Consider the following 20,549-nt stretch of genomic DNA (forward strand, 5'->3'; position numbering starts at 1 on the left):
TACTCCTACCACCAACATCTCTGGGGGATTTTAAATATATATATTTTTTAACCCTCAAATTAAGTATTATATCCCTAGTGGGGAGCAGAAGTATCTGCACCCCTTGGGATTTTGCCCACTTAGAAAATAGGTAGAGGTCTGAAATTTCAATCACAGATAAAAAAATAAATAAATAAAAATCCGGAACTCACAATGTATGATTTTTCAATTATTTATTTGCAACTTACTGGGGTTCATATTTATACCCCTGAGAAAATCAGTACTAATATTTAGTGCAGAAGCCGATTTTGGCCCATTCCTACACACAAACTCTTCTCTAGATCTGTCAGGTTTCGGGGCAGTCGTTGAGAAACACAAAGTTTACGCTCCATCCAAAGATTTTCTATTGGATTGAGGTCTGAAGACTGGCTAGGCCACTCCAGAACCTTGATATGCTTTTTACGCAGCCATTCCTTGTTCAGCTTGGCTGTGTGCTTCGGATCATTGTCAAGTTAGAAGATCCAGCCACGACTCGTTCGCAAGTCTCTGACTGAGGTAAGGACGTTGTGGCTCAAAATCTGATGATACATTTCACCATTCATCCTCTGCTTCATACAGTACAGTCGTCTTGTCCCCTTTGCCGTAAAGCAGCCCAAAAGCATGAGGTTTCCAACCACTATACTTCACAGTAGGGATGGTGTTCTTGGGATTGTACTCATCCTTCTTTTTCCTCCACACACGATGAGTAAAGTTTGCACCAAAAAGTTTTACTTTGGTCTCATCTGACCACATGACTTTCTCCCGTGACCCCTCTGCCTCATTCAGATGGTCCCTGGCAAACTTCAGACGGGCCTTCACATGTACTGGCTTCAACAGGGGATCCTTCTAAGCAATGCATGGTTTTAAATCATTGCTCCCTAGTGTTCCAATGACAGGAGCCTTTGAAACTGTGCATCCAGCTCTCTTCAGGTCATTGACCAGCTCCTGCCATGTAGTTCTAGGCTGAGCCCTCACTTTTCTCATCATGAGTGATGCCCAACGAGGAGAGATTTTACATGGAGCCCCAGTCCGAGTTAGATTATCAGTCATCTTTAGCCTTTTCCATTTTCTAACAATTGCTGCAACTGTTGATTTAATCTAACTAAGCTGCTTTCCAGTTGTCCCTTTGCCTTTTCCAGCTTTGTGGTCGCAGTTAGATTATGAACTACTGTGAAGTGCACAGGTGACAATAATGACCTCAAACGGATGGTGGGTGGTTACTCGTGGAGTAAAGGTGGACTTTTTTAAAGGTAGACTGACCACTCTTTAAGTGTCATAATTATTGCTAATTCTCAGGCGTACACTCAGGGCCGGCCCAGGCCATTTGGGGGCCCTAAGCAAAATAATGCAAAGGGGCCCATATTTTTGGCCCACCATTTCGTCACAGTGTACTGTGAAACCCATACATGCAATCCAACCCATACGTCCGTATTTTGTATATTAATCCAATTTTGTTGCACTGCATACTTCAAACTTCTCACCCCAAATGATTGTCAGTACTTACAGTAGATAGCGCCAAACCTTTTTCTAAAAGAGGAAAGAAAGAAGTTAAGGAAGAACTTTTATTTTTTTAAGCTTGTAATCAAGTATCAAAACTCACAAAAGTCAAATAAAGCAAACTGTAGTAAACAAAATAGAATATAAATTAAACAATTGCCAGATTGGGGGCCCCCTAGTGGTCAGGGGCCCTAAGCAGCTGCAAAGTCTGCGTATAGACCCTACCCACGTGACGTCACAACTCCTTCCTCCTGACTGGTGCCGCCCAATTGTCCGTCAACACATCATGTTTCCCTGTTACGGCTACGTACATTCCTCCTATTTACGACGTGTTTTTCTGCTCGTTAACATTAATAATCAAAATGGTGAAGGCGTGTGTGGCGGTCGGTTGCAATAACAGAGAAGATAGACGGAGAGACTTGAAGTTCTACCGGATTCCGAGAGACCCGGAGAGAAGCGAGCGAGATGGGCTGCTGCAATTCGACGAGAAAACTGGGCTCCAAACGATTACCACAGATTATGTAGTAGTCATTTTATATCTGGTAAGATGCATTTAATATATATTTAGAGGGTTTTGGGCTGACAACCACAATTAAGATCATTGCTAGGCTAATCGCCGACAACATACACGTATGTATGTAGTGAGAGTGCTGTCGCTAAACCATATAAACATTAAAAGCCCTAACTCCATTGACAAACGACATGAAATACATTAGACTCGACAGTGGATGTTAGCAATAACAAAAGATTTTGAATTGAAAATTTCGTAACTCACCTTTCCAAGCACAAGATAGATTCCTGCCGAATTTTCGTGGACGAGGACCTGTTTCACCCAACCAGCAACGAAGTATTTAGCTCTTAAAGTTTTTCAAACTTTCGTGAGAATAGGCTGATTTTGTGTGGACAAGATAGTTGTACAGTTCAGGGTAGCTAGCAGATGTCAGGCAAATACGGCGGAGACAGCGGGTCGAAAAACATCGATTTAGGCATCAAATATGGATCTGGCGAATGGATAAACTGAAGCTTTTCCACATAACGCCTTTTATGCAACGCATCAAGTGAGTTTACGGCATCCGAAAGCACCGGGTCTTCCATGAAATGCATTATAAATTGCTCGATCAATTGAGACCATTGATAATACAGACACAAAATGACGGACAAGTGGGCGGAACCATACAGCGAGCACGTGATTTTGTGACGTCAGTGGGTAGGCTGGGCCGGCCCTGGGTACACTACTACTACTACTACAATACTTATGAACCCCACTAAATTACAAATAAATTATTGAAAAATCATACAATGTGAGGTCCGGATTTTTAATTTTTTTTTTATTATGTCTCTATCAGTGGAGATGCATCTATAATTGAAATTTCAGACCTCTACCTATTTTCTAAGTGAGTGAACTTGCAAAATCACAAGGGGTGCAAATACTTATGCTCCTCACTGTACATGCTTCGCCTCGCAAGTGAGTGGACCTCAACAACATCCAAGAGGTGTGCTAAATTACCCCAACACATCAGCCAGTGAATGTAAGGGAGTCAATAAATCCTACTCTGCGGTTTTTCACTTTTCACGGGGGTTTCTGGTCCCCATTAAACTCAAAAAACGAAGGCTTACTGTATGTGATATATATATATATATATATATATATATATATATATATATATATATATATTCTATTTATACACACACCCCCTATTACACTCACTGCCATTTCTGACTGTTTTAATCTTGTACATTTCAACAACCCAATCCAAAAAAGAATGATGCAGTATTATGATGTAGCACAAAAGTGGCTATGCAGTCTTTCATTTAACTTTTCCTGCTGTCACTCCCCTGCCCCCCAAAAGGTTCATGTTGTGAACATGTGTTTCATGTTAGTCACCATTTTTTATGTGAACATCAACTGCCTTGTTTGATGGTTGTTTTCTGCATGTTAAACAGATTCGTGTGTTCCACAATAGTTCTTTTAACATTCAAATGTCCTTAGGAGACAGGATATTATAATACGACATGTTAAGCTGTAACTATCATTTATCACAGCTAAGATGTATTAAGTTTAGTTATGATATTGATTGATGGTAACTCAAATAAAAATCCATCTGTTTTGCCTGTTGTCAGCCACTATTCTTGGCAGAACATTTCAGGTGGTTCTGATTCAACAGTAAAGCAGAGCTCAAGATACTTCTTGACCTCCAATGGCCAACAAACAACCCCCTCACTCCGACTGTGCTTTGGCATAAGTTTCCAGGCATATGAAAACCATTTGAGCATACGATGTATAGTACGTTAGTACCGTATTGGCCCGAATATAAGACGGCCCTGATTATAACCCCCTCGTTTTCAAGACTCAAGTTTGAAAAAAGACTTTTTGAACACCAAATTAATTTTACTACAGAAAATAATTACAGTACATCCGAAACAAATGATTATAACAATATATTTGAGAGAAAAAGCATGTTATTGTGCCTCATCCAAATCTTAATATCTGAACATTTAAATATGTAAACTAAAGTGCAATCACATTCGTAAATGAATGGCTTCTGGTTTTTGAAATGTAAATAAACCAATCTATTGTGATAAAACAACAAAATTGCAATAACTGCATTAACCATCAAAGTGAAGTCTAACTGTAACTGTAGTCTTGAAACAAATCTAAATAAGGAAAAACATTGCAATAAAATAATGCAAACTGGTTAAACTTGAGAGTAGCTGAGATCTGTCATGACAGAACATCACTTCAATGATATCTGGCTCCATCTAGCGTCGTGAATGGGAAGAGTAGCGGAGATCTGTCATGACAGAACATTGCCTCAATAATATCTGGCGCCATCTAGTGTCGTGAATGGGTATAATGTCTAGACCGCGAATATAAGACGACCCCCTCTTTTTCAGTCTTATTTCAATGTAAAAAAACACCGTCTTATATTCGGCCCAATACGGTACGTATTGAAGACACTGGGGAACAGGGTTCGGCATTGTTTGAATGTGAACAGTTCCGATTCCGGTTCCAAACGACTCTTGATACCGATTCTTTTAATGGGCAGTGTCAAAAAATTGCATAGTTTATAATAATTTCTTACATTCTCGATTATTTTTTAAATTATATGAATTTTCAATTAACTTTGCAATGCATTTCTCACAGGGCTATTTTTAAGTCTTTGAATTGGAATATGATGAAATTTCTTTCCACATGAGTGCACTTTGACAAAGATGTTTATATTTCAAAAGCTCAAAGGAAACATTTACATATATTCTTTTGCCTATGTTTTAGAGTGTCTTATGCAGCAGGCATTAATTGTATTGCATCGTTTGTTTTAGGTGGTATTTGTACAAGTGAGTTAAGGGCGGATGTCAGGCTGGGAGTGTTCTGTCCCTTGATCTTAAGTTAACTACTTTTTAAGTTTGATTAATTGATTTCTTTCTAAACTGATATATTGTTCATCCGTCTACAAGATGTCACAACTGTAACTCGTGACTGTACAGTTTTTCTTTGGTTTTGCAAAGTGCGCTTGGCTTCCCCTAGTGGTGACTTACTGGAAGCAGCAGGCAAAAAGAACATTAGTTGGAAAAGAATCCTTGAGGTGTACAAATGCCAAACACCTCATCTGCACTACACATCGTTGGGAACCCTTGACAAAATCTGTAAGTTTGCAGGTTTTAACAAAGGGTCTGATATCATTTCGGTGGGTTTATTCTGTTACTATGTTGTCATTTATGTGAAGCGGAGACACACGTTTTTGGGCTATCTAAATTAGCCACTTCATATGATTTGCTCATAACGGAGCTAGTCTTCATGTGCCTGCTTCTTCGTGGTGTTCGGCAGCTATTTTTTCCGGTCGGTGTTCAAGGCATCGAAACTTGGAGTCCAAATTAAAAAAAGAATTCGAACAGTTCCGGGAGAACCGGAGAGTTAGTCCTGGATTCCATCAATGCTTGATGCCAAACCCTACTGGGGAAGGGTGTGTTTTTTGCATTTACACACACACAAGTGTGCTTTAATTCACTCCACAAGTTTTCAATAATATTCAAGTTTGGGGACTGAGATGGCTATTCCAGAAGGATGTACATTTTCTGTTGCATAAATGCCTCAGTAGAGATTGAGCAGTGTTTATGGTCTGCTGATATTGACTGGAAACCATATGACCTTCAAGTACCTTCAAGTAACTCACGCCTCCTCACCTCTTGATATCCCACCGTTGGCACTGACACAAAAACAAGCGTCCACATCAGCTATGGGAGATGGGCGCATCCCTTGGCGTGAGCTACCAACCTACGCCACGACAACACCCCCCAGCGAGAGAGTGACTGTACAGCTGAAACCGACTAAAATGTATAGCTGAAATGTACCAAGCTACGAGTACTTAAATGCCATACGAATATCAAGCTTTTCTTCATTGAAGGTGGTATCAGCAAAACGTGTTTAATCATGTGCATCACTTAAGTACAAAGGAATGGAAATGAATCACCTATACATTATATTCAGTGTCCCTCCCAATCCAAAACATTTTGGCAAAATTGTGCAAACATTTTGGGTAACTACATTTTCTGTTATAGTGCGATGGGTGCTCATAGTATGTTATAACTTGAGATCTTTGACCTTTAAGGCCTTTAACACATTTTATACTGTAGAGATTCTGAGCCAACATCAGTGACTTCACAAACGGTTGTCCCGTCTGACACATTCCAAGATTGGAGTTCAAACTTTTTCAGTCTGTCTGAATAAAAATCTTTTTAGTGAAATACATCTGTTCTGAAATTGAATGCATGTGGAGAGATGATACAAATTTAGACGTTATGCTGCAACCCAGAGGACTGACACTCCGCTTCCAGCGTTGTTGCTGACCTGGTTTACTCGTCCTCGGACACAGTCCAGTGTCAAGAACATCATTGTGCCATTTTGTACCTGGAAGGATGACCGCAGGCTTACGCTGGCCCATTGACTACCATCAAGCATCTTTCCGGTTACCTGCTGGGCAATGGGCACGGTTCGCGTGCCACCTGCACCAGACTTATCTGGGTCATTTAGTCTGTGTAGAGTCACCTTGACCAAGCTGCAGGAATGAATTAGTTTAAGGTCCACAGCTACACAGGCAGTGCCACTTTCCCTGAAAACAAATTTTTGGCTGGGTTTTGCAGATCCCTTCTCTAAAAGCCCCATTTGGGACACCTGGGGACTTGTCTGGTGGAAGAACAGTGGCTTGTTTCTGACAGCTCCTGAGGGAAGGTCGGTTTGAGCCACAGTGGCATAGATAGAAGAGGAGATTGCTGTAGGAACCCAAATCAGGCTGAGGCCACTAATCCCTGTGTCATCACTAAAAAAACGGACATTGCACTGGGCAGGAGACAGAATCTCGAAGGCCAGTGTATCTCCAGGACCAACTTCTGCAGCTCCGGAGAGAGATATGGATGTGTCACGATAGTGGACCCCTGGTTTGAAGGTACGGCACAGCTCCACCACAGTACCGTTACGATTTAGGTATGCCAACACTTGGAAGCCCTCACTCACACACGCATGGCCCATGGAGTACAACGCCTGCTGGAATACGAAGCGCACAGCGCCACTTTCTGAAAACCGTATCCCACGGCCATCATGAGTCAACACAACTACGTAAGGGTCTGAAGAGGAGGTGATACGAAAGACAGGCCGATGGTTTGTGTGGTAGTGAACGGACACTGTGGCTTGTGCTGTTATGGCAACGGCACCTGTGTCATGGTTTAGCCACATGAGGCTTAGAGAAGAAGCTGAAGGGTGGTGAAGCCGCAGACCTTCATTGCTCTTGTTGCAGTAGTGGTTTGAACTCCAAAGGGAGGTTGAGATAATGTACCCAGGGGAAACTTCTGCTACTCCACTTATGCTGACAGCCTGGAGCGACTTCACATCCTGCTGTTCAAGTCTGACTCCACTAAGGTCACGACTTTCAGAGCCATCGGTAGCGTTCATATGCAAACACACCTGGACAAAACTTTGGCAACCGTGGTTCACGGAGAGGCTCTCGTCCAGCCATAGCAAGCCGTGCTTCTTCATCAGCAGGCATCCGTTCTCAACTGACGCAAAGCTTATGTCGCTTCCAGCGTGGATGTGAAGCTGTACACCTGGTGATGCAAGGTTCACCATGTGACCTTTGATGCCAGACAGACTCACGTTCCCCGTCCAGGAGAGAGCGAGGACACTGTCACCCACAGGAGATCCTGAGCACACCGTGTCTCTTGTAAATGTACATAGTGACGACGCTGGTTGTCCTTCACACTCCGCGCAGGCCTGACACTCATCTATGTCCAAGTTAAAGAAATAGTCTTGGCCACACATGCCAGTTTTGGCATCTCCCTCTGTCATTCCCAGACATCTAAATCCACCTGGACATAATATAAAAGAAAAGGAATACTATTCAAATCATTTAAGGATACGGCATGTGCAAATCCTGCATACATTTACAAGGAACTGGGGGGAAAAAATGCATATTTGTAAGAGGGAGATGTAGATACTACAATGGGGCAATTAAGTATTTAGTCAACCACTAATTGTGCAAGTTCTCCCACTTGAAAATATTAGAGAGGCCTGTAATTATCAAAATGGGTAAACCTCAACCATGAGAGGCAGAATGTGGGGAGAAAAAAAAACTGAAAATCACATTGTTTGGTTTTTCAAGAATTTATTTGCAAATCATGGTGGAAACTAAGTATTTGGTCAATACCAAAAGTTCATCTCAATACTTTCTTATGTAGCCTTTCTTGGCAATAACGGAGGCCAAACATTTTCTGTAACTCTTCACATGCTTTTCACACACTGTTGCTGGTATTTTGGCCCATTCCTCCACGCAGATCTCCTCTAGAGCAGTGATGTTTTGAAGCTGTCATTGGGCAACACGGACTTTCAACTCCCTCCACAGATTTTCTATGGGGTTGAGATCTGGAGACTGGCTAGGCCACTCCAGGACCTTCTTACGAAGCCACTCCTTTGTTGCCCAGGTTGTCTGTTTGGGATCATTGTCATGCTGAAAGACCCAGCCACGTCTCATCTTCAATGCCCTTGCTGATGGAAGGAGATTTTCACTCAAAATCTCTCGATACATGGCCCCATTCATTCTTTCCTTTACACAGATCAGTCGTCCTGGTCCCTTTGCAGAAAAACAGCCCCAAAGCATGATGTTTCCACCCCCATGCTTCACAGTGGGTATGGTGTTCTTCCGATGCAATTCAGTATTCTTTCTCCTCCAAACACGAGAACCTGCGTTTCTACCAAAAAGTTCTATTTTGGTTTCATCTGACCATAACACATTCACCCAGTCCTCTTCTGGATCATCCAAATGCTCTCTAGCGAACCGCAGACGGGCCTGGACGTGTACTGGCTTCAGCAGGGGGACACGTCTGGCAGTGCAGGATTTGAGTCCCTGGTGGTGCATTGTGTTACTGATAGTAGCCTTTTCACTGTGGTCCCAGCTCTCTGTAGGTCATTCTCCAGCTCCCCCCAAGTGGTTCTGGGATTTTTGCTCGCCGTTCTTGATATCATTTTGACGCCACGGGGTGAGATCTTGCATGGAGCCCCAGATCAAGGGAGATTAACAGTGGTCTTTTATGTCTTCCATTTTCTAATAATTGCTCCCACAGTTGATTTCTTTACACCAAGGGAAGAGTGAAGAGTTACAGAAAACGTTTGGCCTCCGTTATTGCCAACAAAGGGTACATAACAAAGTATTGAGATTAACTTTTGGTATTGACCAAATACTTATTTTCGACCATGATTTGCAAATAAATTCTTTAAAAATCAAACAATGTGATTTTCATTTTTTCCCCACATTCTGTCTCTCATGGTTGAGGTTTACCCTTGTTGACAATTACAGGCCTCTCTAATATTTTCAAGTAGGAGAACTTGCACAATTGGTGGTTGACTAAATACTTATTTGCCCCACTGTATAACCTGATTGGTCTGGCAGGAAAACAAGAAATTTCAAAAACTCCCTTTACATAACTAATGTAATGCTGGACACAATGTGAGACTTATGGAGAGAGGTGACAAATTTAGGCTAATTACACAGTGTACTTTCAGAATGTAAATGTCCTCTCTCTCTATTTATGACTTTTTCTATTCCGTCACACACAATGATTGAAAAAATATAAGATATTACTGAATTCATACTTCTAAGTCAATCATATTTGATATTATAGTTGTATTTATAGTATATACAGTGCCTTGCAAAAGTATTCGGCCCCCTTGAAACTTGCAACCTTTCCCCACATTTCAGGCTTCAAACATAAAGATATGAAATTTAATTTTTTTGTCAAGAATCAACAACAAGTGGGACACAATCGTGAAGTGGAACAACATTTATTGGATAATTTAAACTTTTTTAACAAATACAAAACTGAAAAGTGGGGCGTGCAATATTATTCGGCCCCTTTACTTTCAGTGCAGCAAACTCACTCCAGAAGTTCAGTGAGGATCTCTGAATGATCCAATGTTGTCCTAAATGACCGATGATGATAAATAGAATCCACGTGTGTGTAATCAAGTCTCCGTATAAATGCACCTGCTCTGTGATAGTCTCAGGGTTCTGTTTAAAGTGCAGAGAGCATTATGAAAACCAAGGAACACACCAGGCAGGTCCGAGATACTGTTGTGGAGAAGTTTAAGCCGGATTTGGATACAAAAAGATTTCCCAAGCTTTAAACATCTCAAGGAGCACTGTGCAAGCCATCATATTGAAATGGAAGGAGCATCAGACCACTGCAAATCTACTAAGACCCGGCCATCCTTCCAAACTTTCTTCTCAAACAAGGAGAAAACTGATCAGAGATGCAGCCAAGAGGCCCATGATCACTCTTGATGAACTGCAGAGATCTGCAGCTGAGGTGGGAGAGTCTGTCCATAGGACAACAATCAGTCGTACACTGCACAAATCTGGCCTTTATGGAAGAGTGGCAAGAAGAAAGCCATTTCTCAAAGATATTCATAAAAAGTCTCGTTTAAAGTTTGCCACAAGCCACCTGGGAGACACACCAAACATGTGGAAGAAGGTGCTCTGGTCAGATGAAACCAAAACTTTTTGGCCACAATGCAAAACGATATGCTTGGCGTAAAAGCAACACAGCTCATCACCCTGAACACACCATCCCCACTGTCAAACATGGTGGTGGCAGCATCATGGTTTGGGCCTGCTTTTCTTCAGCAGGGACAGGGAAGATGGTTAAAATTGACGGGAAGATGGATGCAGCCAAATACAGGAACATTCTGGAAGAAAACCTGTTGGTATCTGCACAAGACCTGAGACTGGGACGGAGATTTATCTTCCAACAGGACAATGATCCAAAACATAAAGCCAAATCTACAATGGAATGGTTCAAAAATAAACGTATCCAGGTGTTAGAATGGCCAAGTCAAAGTCCAGACCTGAATCTAATCGAGAATCTGTGGAAAGAGCTGAAGACGCTGTTCACAAACACTCTCCATCCAACCTCATTGAGCTCGAGCTGTTTTGCAAGGAAAAATGGGCAAGAATGTCAGTCTCTCGATGTGCAAAACTGATAGAAACATACCCCAAGCGACTTGCAGCTGTAATTGGAGCAAAAGGTGGCGCTACAAAGTATTAACGCAAGGGGGCCGAATAATATTGCACGCCCCACTTTTCAGTTTTTTATTTGTTAAAAAAGTTTAAATTATCCAATAAATTTTGTTCCACTTCACGATTGTGTCCCACTTGTTGTTGATTCTTGACAAAAAATTAAAATTTTATATCTTTATGTTTGAAGCCTGAAATGTGGTGAAAGGTTGCAAGGTTCAAGGGGGCCGAATACTTTTGCAAGGCACTGTAGCTCTTGTTTTCTCCTTTTTTTCCTTTAGGCTTTTCTCTTCGGGGGTCCTGTACTGATTCTTAGTAAATTATGCAAGTGTCGCTTTTGTGTGCCACACATTTTAAAGCATCACCTGGTGTGTTGACACATTTTTGGTGATCTTCACAAAGGTCAGCAAGCTCAAGGCATTCATCTCTATCCTGCAACAACAATTGCAAACTTAGTTGTGTGCTGTTGTTGTGAATGTTTGCAGTTTTCTGATCACCAAAAGTACAACTGCTTCAATCTAACCTGACAGATTCTGTCTGCATGGATTGAACATTGCGCGACCAGGAAGAAGCCAGCAGGACATATGGTACATTTCGTGCAGTGGGGATAACCGCCACTGAAGTCACAGTATTCCTCAGGGCCACAGCTTCCGCAAGTCACATGGGGATTGACCACCTTGATGGCATCAAACACATTGGTCAGAACATTTTTTATTAATATTCCAGACTTTACTACAGAGGTTTATAAGTTTTGTATTTTGTAGTTTGTTATGCTAATGGCTTTGTGCTTTCTTGATCCAAAAGATGTTCAGATTTACCTGCATCACACTGGCATCCATGTCCACCTGATGCAAAGACAAAGCCTGCTGAACATGACGGGCCCCAGTGGGCTCACTCAATACTTCCCTGTGATTTTCCAGCTCTTCAAGCAGGTTTTGCATGGACATTTCGTTGATGCTGTCCAATAGCATGTTGTACTGTGTCTTGACCTAGAAGACATAAGTACGCAGAAAGGATAACATGTGCATCCAAAAATGTTACACTTTACATCTCACTTGCTCCATGTAGTCATGCATCTTCCTCTGTTGCGCCAGTATTTCTCTTTGCTGTTGGACCAGTTCCCTCTGTTGCTCAATGAGAAGCTGATGCATCACTTTGACCTCTTCCTGCTGACCCTGCAAGGCCTTAACAAACCTCTCTTCATCCTTGGACAGCCGCAGCTGCAGGATGACCGCATCATCAGAAGGCACCAAATTGGGCCCTGCAGCAAGACAGGGATAATACCGATGTCAATGATTATTAAAATAGATTTTCTTATTCCAAACACGTTCACATAAATACAAAACATAAAGGGCGTGAAACAATATGACCAATCAATCTTACCTTGAATATTGTTTTTGTAGGGCTTTTCAAAGTGTAGGAAAGTGCCTTTTCTATTTTCACAATATGAATAAAATATTGACTCAAACTCAAGTTTGTCAAATCAGTTGACAATGCAGTACATTTTTGTCCATATACGGAGTTTAAGGTGGGGGCAGGGGGGCTTTCCCCCCCTCACAGTGGCAAAAAAGTGTCATTGCATGTAATTGACTTTCTTATATATGATTTTAATATTAAAAGTTTTCCAGTAAAGTATTGTCTATAAAAGTTGTAAAACAATAAAACAAACAAAAATGCATCAAATAAAAAAAAAAAAAATACATATATATATATATATATATGTATATATATATATTTATATTTATATAATGGTTCAAAATAATTTTTCGAACAGATCATGTGACTAGCACCTTTGACGGTCATTTGCTTTGGTTAGCCAAAACCACCTGAGGGCCAAAGAGGCAATATGGACATACACTGCTGGCCAAAAGTATTGGCACCCCTGCAATTCTGTCAGATAATGCTCAATTTTTCCCAGAAAATGATCCCAGAAAACCCTAAAGAGAATGGGAAAAAAATATAACATAATTATCGTTTTAGACAAAACTCCAAAAATGGGCTGGATAAAAGTATTAGCACCCTTTGAAAAATCTTGTGATGCTTCTCTAATTTGTGTAATTAACAGCACCTGTTACTTACCGGTGGCACATAACAGGTGGTGGCAATAACTAAATCACATTTGCAGCCAGTTAAAATGGATTATAGTTAACTCAACCTCTGTCCTGTGTCCTTGTGTTTACCACATTGAGCATTGAGAAAAGAAAGAAGACCAAAGAACTGTCTGTGGGCTTGAGAAGCAAAATTGTGAGGAAGCATGGGCAATCTCAAGGCACCAAGTCCATCTCCAAAGACCTGAATGTTCCTGTGTCTAACCTGCGCAGTGTCATCAATAAGTGTAAGGCCAATAGCACTGTGGCTAACCTCCCGAGATGTGGACGGAAAAGAAAAATTGATGAGAGATTTCAACGAAAGATTGTGCGAATGGTGGATAAAGAACCTCGGCTAACATCCCAAAAAATTCAATCTGTCCCGTAGTCAGAGGGTACAACAGTGTCAACCCGTACTATCCGTCGGCGTCTGAATGAAAAGGGACTCTATGGTAGGATACCCAGGAAAACACTACTTCCTACCCAAAGACATAAAAAAGCCAGGCTGGAGTTAGCCAAAACTTACCTGAGAAAGCCAAAAACGTTTTGGAAGACAAAAGTAGAGCTTTTTGGGAAAAGACATGTAGTTTACAGGAAAAAAAGGAGGCCTTCAAATAAAAAGAACACTGTCCCCACAGTCAAACACAGCTTAGATTCCCTGTTGGTTTGGGGTTGCTTTGTTGCCTCTGGCACTGGACTGCTTGACTGTGTGCATGGCATTATGAATCTGAAGACTAACAACAAATTTTGCAAATTTTTTCTCCCAGTGTGAGAAAGGTGGGTATTCCTCAGAGGTCATGGGTCTTCCAGCAGGACAATGACCCAAAACACACTTCAAAAAGCATTAGAAAATGGTTTGAGAGAAAGCACTAGAGACTTATAAAGTGGCCAGCAATGAGTCCAGACCTGTATCCAATAGAATACCTGTGGAGAGATCTGAAAATGGCAGCTTGGAGAAAGCACCCTTCAAACCTCAGAGACCTGGAGCAGTTGGCCAAAAAGAATGGTCTAAAATTCCAGAAGAACATTGTAAGAAACTCATTGATGGATACCGGAAGCGGTAGTTCGTAGTTATTATGTCTAAAGGTTGTGCTACCAAGTATTAGGCTGAGGGTGCCAATACTTTTGTCCGGCCCATTTTTGGAGTTTTGAGTAAAATCATTATAATTTGATTTTTTATTTCCATTCTCTTTTGTGTTTTTTCATTGCAAGCAAAATAAATGAAGATATTACTACCAAAGCTTTTGTAATGGCAATCATTTTCTGGGAGAAGTTGAGCATTATCTGACAGAATTGCAGGGGCGCCAATACTTTTGGTCAGTACTGTATACTAATATATCAGCTTCTTAATTGTAAATCAACGGTTGGCCGATATGACAAAAAAAAAGTCAAATTTTCAGCCCGAAAATATTGGTCGGCCGATAATCGATCGATCAACCTCGATTTTGAAACACTTCACTGCAGAAAGTATTAAATAAACACTCTATTCGCAAACCTTTTAGTGTTTTTATCAACATTCTGCCTTTACCAATATGTTTTTTCAATTACAGATATTTTAATCTAACTAGTTTAATACCTGTCTAACACTGTCAGTCAAACATTTAAGAAACATTACCAGTTTTGTCTTTGCAAAGGAAGAAAATTAGATGATTTGTATGTCTTCATCATTTTTAATACAAACCTGATTTCATGTCACATGTTAACTCTATCCATCTTTCTGACCGTTGCTCCATAAATTGTGCTGCTTTGTCTCTTACGTGAACCGGTGAAGGATTCGGTCTTGGATTGTCTCCCTTTTGCACATTGCAGCCAACACAAGGTTTTGGTTTATGGAAATCCAGGTTGCACATGCTCCCTTTGCATTCCCGTGACACATCCCTGTTATCAGGTGTCAGTGGATGATTGACAGTAGTTGGGCAGATTCCCCCTGCACAGCCAGGATGAAACACCTCCGCAGTAATGGTTCTCGGGTTGGTCCTCCTAACACCTTCAGTCCCAGTTTGTTGCACAAAGTCTCTGTGTTGAGCATGGATGTTGGTTTTGGTTGGGTGATGAACGTAATGAGCATCCTGATGATGGTTACTGAGGTAGGCATGTCCTTGCTTAGCTTGTGTTGAAAGGTGAGGCTGCCGTCTGGACGCTGTCACACGAGTGTCTGCTCGCCCTTGTGTTGCGCTCCAATACTGGTCAGAGAGACACCGAGGTCCCCGGCACATTTCGGGAGCACTTTCTGATCTGCTCAGTAAAAATGTGAGAATGAGTAAAAACATGGTAGTGGTATGTGCCATTTTGAGATGCTGAAATTATATCAATCCTAAAGGATATTGTCTTCCACTGCGTTAGTCCTCCAGGTTTGTTTTATCATCGGTATAACTGTCCATCAACGTAACTAGCGACTGATTTTGAGCTCCAATGCATTCAGTGGTCTCTGCCCCCTTTGCGCCTTCTGGAGAAAGCTGCATGCGTAGCCCACATGTGGTGTTCACTGCTCCTAATTGGCAACAGCTTTTGCTTCCATTCTTAAATTAACCCGTAGCTTTCCCGGATATGCCACTCTGCCAAGTCACACCACAAAACATATTATATGCTTCGAGGCTTTTCTACTTCAAATTCCCAGGCTACCAGATACACTCTTAGTCAGGTTTTACGTTTTGTTAAAAGATGTGTACAGAGATGTGCACGTTTTTTTTTTTAAATCTTATTTTCTGTTTAAGACTTTTGTGGTGAAATCTCTTTAGAAATAAACATCAAATTAACCTTGTCAACTGTCCCCTGTATTACAAATGGCAGAAAAATCGTGCAAAACTGTGTACGAACCATTTTTCTTTAGCGCCACTTATTTTCACAGCTTATTTGTGTATTTAAAAAATCTTTACATCCTGTCACCATAGCTATTCAGCACTAAGGTTATGAAATGGTATTAACCTATATTTGATATGACAAATATAGGTTAACCCTAACCCTAAAACTAACCCTAAACCCTAACCCTAAATCCTGATAATACGAGTATGCAAATTATTTAATTAAGCTGTCGTGTCTACTCAAGAGTTAACTTTTTTTTTTGTTCCAACAGGTTTCATAGCAGCCAGTGCAGAGTTATGAGAAAACAGCGAGAAGCTCCCAACAGCTCTAAAGGAAAAACATGTTGCCACCACTGCGTGCAGGAAACACTTTGTTACTCCTTTTAGGAAACTAAGTCTCAATAAAACCCTGCTCAACTCTACGCTCTTGGCTTTAGGATCTGTGTGTTTACCTCCAGTTCTGTATCGGTTCTGGTGTAAGGCCACAGAGTGAAAAAGCAGCAGTAATCTATTTAACTCATTCACTACCAAAGAAGTATAAACAATGTTTTTTACGACGTTCAACTGGTCATAAGTAAACCCCCGAAAATGTAGAAGCAAACTTTGTCTTTTATGATGAAAGATAAGAATCTAGTCTTTCTTTTTGTAAGTTCGTTGAGTAATAAAACACAATATTCTGTGACGCTTGACAGAAGGGGACATCTTGTGACATGTTGTTTGAGTTAATGAGAGCATGGATTTTATTAGCAACATATGCTTTGTTGAGTTGATGCTTGGGGCAGCCAATTTCAAGCACACTGTAGCCAGACCCGTGCCACCCATAAGGTGATTTAGGCAACCGCCTAAGGGCGCACCAGTGTCCAAAAAGGCGTGAAAAAATTATACAAAACAATACAACAAAAGAACAACAAAACCGTTCATAATAAGTCTTTAAATAATAATGAAATCATTTTTCAAGTGTGCCTTCTGCATGTTTCACTTTTTCCTGTGATGCGATAATTTCACTGTAGACCCTAGTCTCACTCACCACCCAGCAGACCAGCGAGCTACCTGAAGGTGCTATTTTTAGCCTCAGCAATTGAGCGACATTACGGTGACAAGTCAACTTCATGAAAAGACAAAAGCCCTCCGGGACCGAGAAGAAAAAGAAAGAAGACAGCAAAGACGTGAAGAAAAACAGAGGTTTGTTGTGATTTTTTTCAACAGCATAAGCACATAGATTTAGCGCAACTGCAAGCTAGCGGTTATTTACATAGAGCTTATATGACTTAGTGCTAAAGCAAAATTATACTGTATCATTAGTCAGGCTGTTGTTTTCGAAAAATTTTCAGTATTCAGCCAGCTGTCGATTAGTTTCAGTTAAATTTACTCCCCCTCCAATTTTAGAGAAATTCGAACAAAGTGTATGGGAGACTAAAATTGTCTAGTTTATTTTCATGTGATGTGAACCACTTTTACCTTGTGTTAAATTGTGCTTTTCAAATAAATTTGCCTCGCCTAAAATTGCCAAGGTTAATTAAATAAATACACCATTAAATATGGAATTAATAATTTCAAAGTTCTGTGGTATCGGGGACTAAAAGTACCACGGATTTAAATGCAAACATTTATTAAATGCGTCATTAATTCATTAAAATGGCGATCACGTTAATGTAAAAACATATTCAATGTATTAATTTTTTCCCCTACCATATATTATTTAATTCATTATTATTGGATAGTCCTGTGTAGTTGACATGCTTCAAGAATTTATTTTCTTTTAACTACGCCCATCAAAGATAGTGGCTGGATCCAATAGACAGGTAGAGTAGGCTGCAAGAATTTAGGCGCTATTATGGTTATGTCATGCTGGTTTCACAATCAACAACTATTTGACTAATATAATGTAACATTCCACTTTCTTCTCTTTTTAGATGCTCTTCTGAAATATTTTCCTTCTATCTCTGTACATCCTGGGCCATCTTATACAGCAAACTTATCCACACCAGCACCAAGTCCAAGCCCACCAAGTCCAGGAAAGAAATGCACCTTCCAAAACAACTGTCATATGAAAGTGCAATAGATGCTTTTGCATCAGTGAAGCCAAGGTGAGTAAGGTAATAGGTCAAGGTGAAAAAAAAAAAGTTTCATTTTAAAGTGTTCTGTGTGTCTTTATATAGGTTTGTGTGGGTGGGTGTTAAATATATTGTAATAACAATTCTAATTTATTTAATACTAATATTTAATCTAATTTATTTAATACATTTGTTTTTGTCTTTTTTATATAATAAATTACATAGAGATAATGTGCTTTTTCAGTGTGAGTGTTTAAATATATGTGGTGAAAATGGGGGGGGCAACAAACGTGTTGCCTAGGCACCAAATTGGTCAGGAACGGCCCTGACTGTAGCCTATACGCCAAGTATACAAGCAGGTGGCAAATTATGGAAAAAAAAAACGTTTTAATGTCTGGGGAAAAAACTACAAAAAAACAACTTTTGTTTATCAGTGCATACACTTTATAATATATTGACGGGACACGGGGCTGATTAATAGAGGCCTATCTCCGTCAAAGCTGACCGAGTGGAAACACAGACTAAGAGCTTTTTACATTGAAAATGTTTGTAAATAAATGCTTAAATCCCTGAATTCTTTAAGGATATGGGCGTAAAAGAGTCTCGATTCTTGGTTAAAAGCAAAAAAAAATAAAAATAAAAAAATAAACGGGCAGTTAGCATTTATTTTACGTAAATATGTCGAATGTGCTGCCAGTCTTAAAGCCACTGTGGCGCCGCCTTATCACCACAGAGAGCTTTTCATGTTGATATTCTTGTGAATAAATGCTTAAATCCCTGAATTCTTTATGGATATGGAAGTAAAACAGTCTCGATTCTTGTTTAAAACCAAACAAAAAAACAAACAAAAAAAAACTGGCAGTTAGCATTTATCTTACGTAAATATGTCGAATGTGCTGCCAGTCTTTAAGCCACTGTGGCGCCGCATTATCACCATAAAGAGGTTTTTATGTTGATATTCTTGTGAATAAATGCTTAAATCCCTGAATTCTTTATGGATATGGATGTAAAACAGTCTCGATTCTTGGTTAGAGGCGAACAAAAAAACAAAAAAAAAAACAGGCAGTTAGCATTTATTTTACGTAAATATGTCGAATGTGCTGCTAGTCTTTAAGCCACTGTGGCGCTGCCTTATCACAACAAAGAGCTTTTACGTTGAAGAGAGCTGTCTGAAGACCTGTGATCAAGGATTGTTGATTTGTATAAAGCTGGGAAAGGATACAAAATCTCGGGACCTCGACTCGGGACGTTGTGAGTCGGTGGGAGAATACTTCGAAACCCTCCCCAATTCCACAGTTTGGGGACTCCGAGGTGGGCTCTCCGATCTCTGGGGTTGAAGTCACTGAGGTGGTTGGAAAGCTCTTCGGTGGCAAGGCCCCGGGGGTCGATGAGATCCGTCCGGAGTTCCTAAATGCTCTGGATGTTGTGAGGCTGTCATGGCTGACACGCCTCTACAACTTCACGTGGACATCGGGGACAGTGACTCTGGAATGGCAGACAGGGGTGGTGGTCCCCCTTTTTAAGAACGGGGTCCGGAGGGTGTGTTCCAATTATAGAAGGATCACACTCTTCAGCCTCCCCAGTAAAGTCTATTCAGGGGTGCTGGAGAGGAGGGTCCGTCGAGAAGTCGAATCTCGGATTCAGGAGGAGCACTTTGGTTTTCGTCCGTGGAACAGTGGACCATCTCTACACCCTCGGCAGGGTTTTCGAGGGTGCATGGGAGTTCGCCCAACCAGTCTACATGTGTTTTGTGGATCTGGAGAAGGCTTTCGACCGTGTGCCTCGGGGAGTCCTGTGGGGGGTGCTGGAGTACGGGGTACTGAGCCCTTTGGTAAGGGCTGTTCGGTCCCTGTACGAGTGGTGTCAGAGTTTGGTCCGCATTGCGGGCAGTAAGTCAAATTCGTTCCCAGTGAGAGTTGGACTCCGCCAAGGCTTCCCTTTGTCACCGATTGTTTATCATTTTTATGGACAGAATTTCTAGGCGCAGCTGAATCGTTGAAGGGGTCCAGTTTGGTGATCTCAGCATTGCATCTCTGCTTTTTGCAGATGATGTGGTACTTCATCAAGCCATGACCTCCATCTCTCACTGGAGCGGTTCGCAGCCCAGTGTGTAGCGGTTGGGATGGAGATCAGCACCTCTATATCCGAGACCATGATCATCAGTCGGAAAAGGGTGGAGTGCCCTCTCTGGATGGGGATGAGATCCTGCTCCAAGTGGAGGAGCTCAAGTATCTTGAGGTCTTGTTCATGAGCGAGGGTAGGAGGGAGTGGGAGATCAACAGGCGGATCGGTGCAGCATCTGCAGTAAAGCGGACTCTGCATCGGTCCGTAGTAGTAAAGAAGGAACTGAGCCGAAAGGCGAAGCTCTCGATTTACCAGTCGGTCTACATTCCTACCCTCACCTATGGTCCCGAGCTGTGGGTTGTGACCGAATGAACAAGATCCCGGATACAAGCGGCCGAAATGAGTTATCTCTGCAGGGTGTCCGGGCTGTCCCTTAGAGATAGGGTGAGAAGCTCGGTCATCCGGGAAGGA

The 20,549-nt window shown here is 41.3% G+C and overlaps 1 protein-coding gene across 1 annotated transcript; it reads right to left on the minus strand.

Moving 5' to 3' along the window:
* Window positions 1-5,810: 5,810 nt before the first annotated feature.
* On the minus strand, window positions 5,811-15,581 carry LOC130930155 (uncharacterized). The gene is made up of 6 exons (XM_057857912.1): window positions 14,841-15,581; window positions 12,128-12,333; window positions 11,891-12,061; window positions 11,596-11,748; window positions 11,438-11,504; window positions 5,811-7,872 (listed from the first exon to the last, which is right to left on the minus strand). Exons 1-6 carry the CDS (start codon window positions 15,445-15,447, stop codon window positions 6,311-6,313), a joined length of 2,766 nt encoding a protein of 921 aa, XP_057713895.1. The 5' UTR covers window positions 15,448-15,581; the 3' UTR covers window positions 5,811-6,310.
* Window positions 15,582-20,549: the final 4,968 nt, after the last annotated feature.

The sequence above is a fragment of the Corythoichthys intestinalis genome, chromosome 14 (assembly GCF_030265065.1).
Source record: "Corythoichthys intestinalis isolate RoL2023-P3 chromosome 14, ASM3026506v1, whole genome shotgun sequence".
NCBI lineage: Eukaryota > Metazoa > Chordata > Actinopteri > Syngnathiformes > Syngnathidae > Corythoichthys > Corythoichthys intestinalis.

What these genes read in the sequence shown, in the direction of transcription:
- LOC130930155 (XM_057857912.1), bottom strand. Translation starts at nt 15,447, where the DNA reads ATGGCACATACCACTACCATGTTTTTACTCATTCTCACATTTTTACTG. An exon ending in AACATGTGACATGAAATCAG is followed by an intron (nt 12,334 to 14,840) that starts GTTTGTATTAAA and finishes GTCTTGCTGCAG; the next exon opens with GGCCCAATTTGGTGCCTTCT. An exon ending in TGCATGACTACATGGAGCAA is followed by an intron (nt 12,062 to 12,127) that starts GTGAGATGTAAA and finishes TATGTCTTCTAG; the next exon opens with GTCAAGACACAGTACAACAT.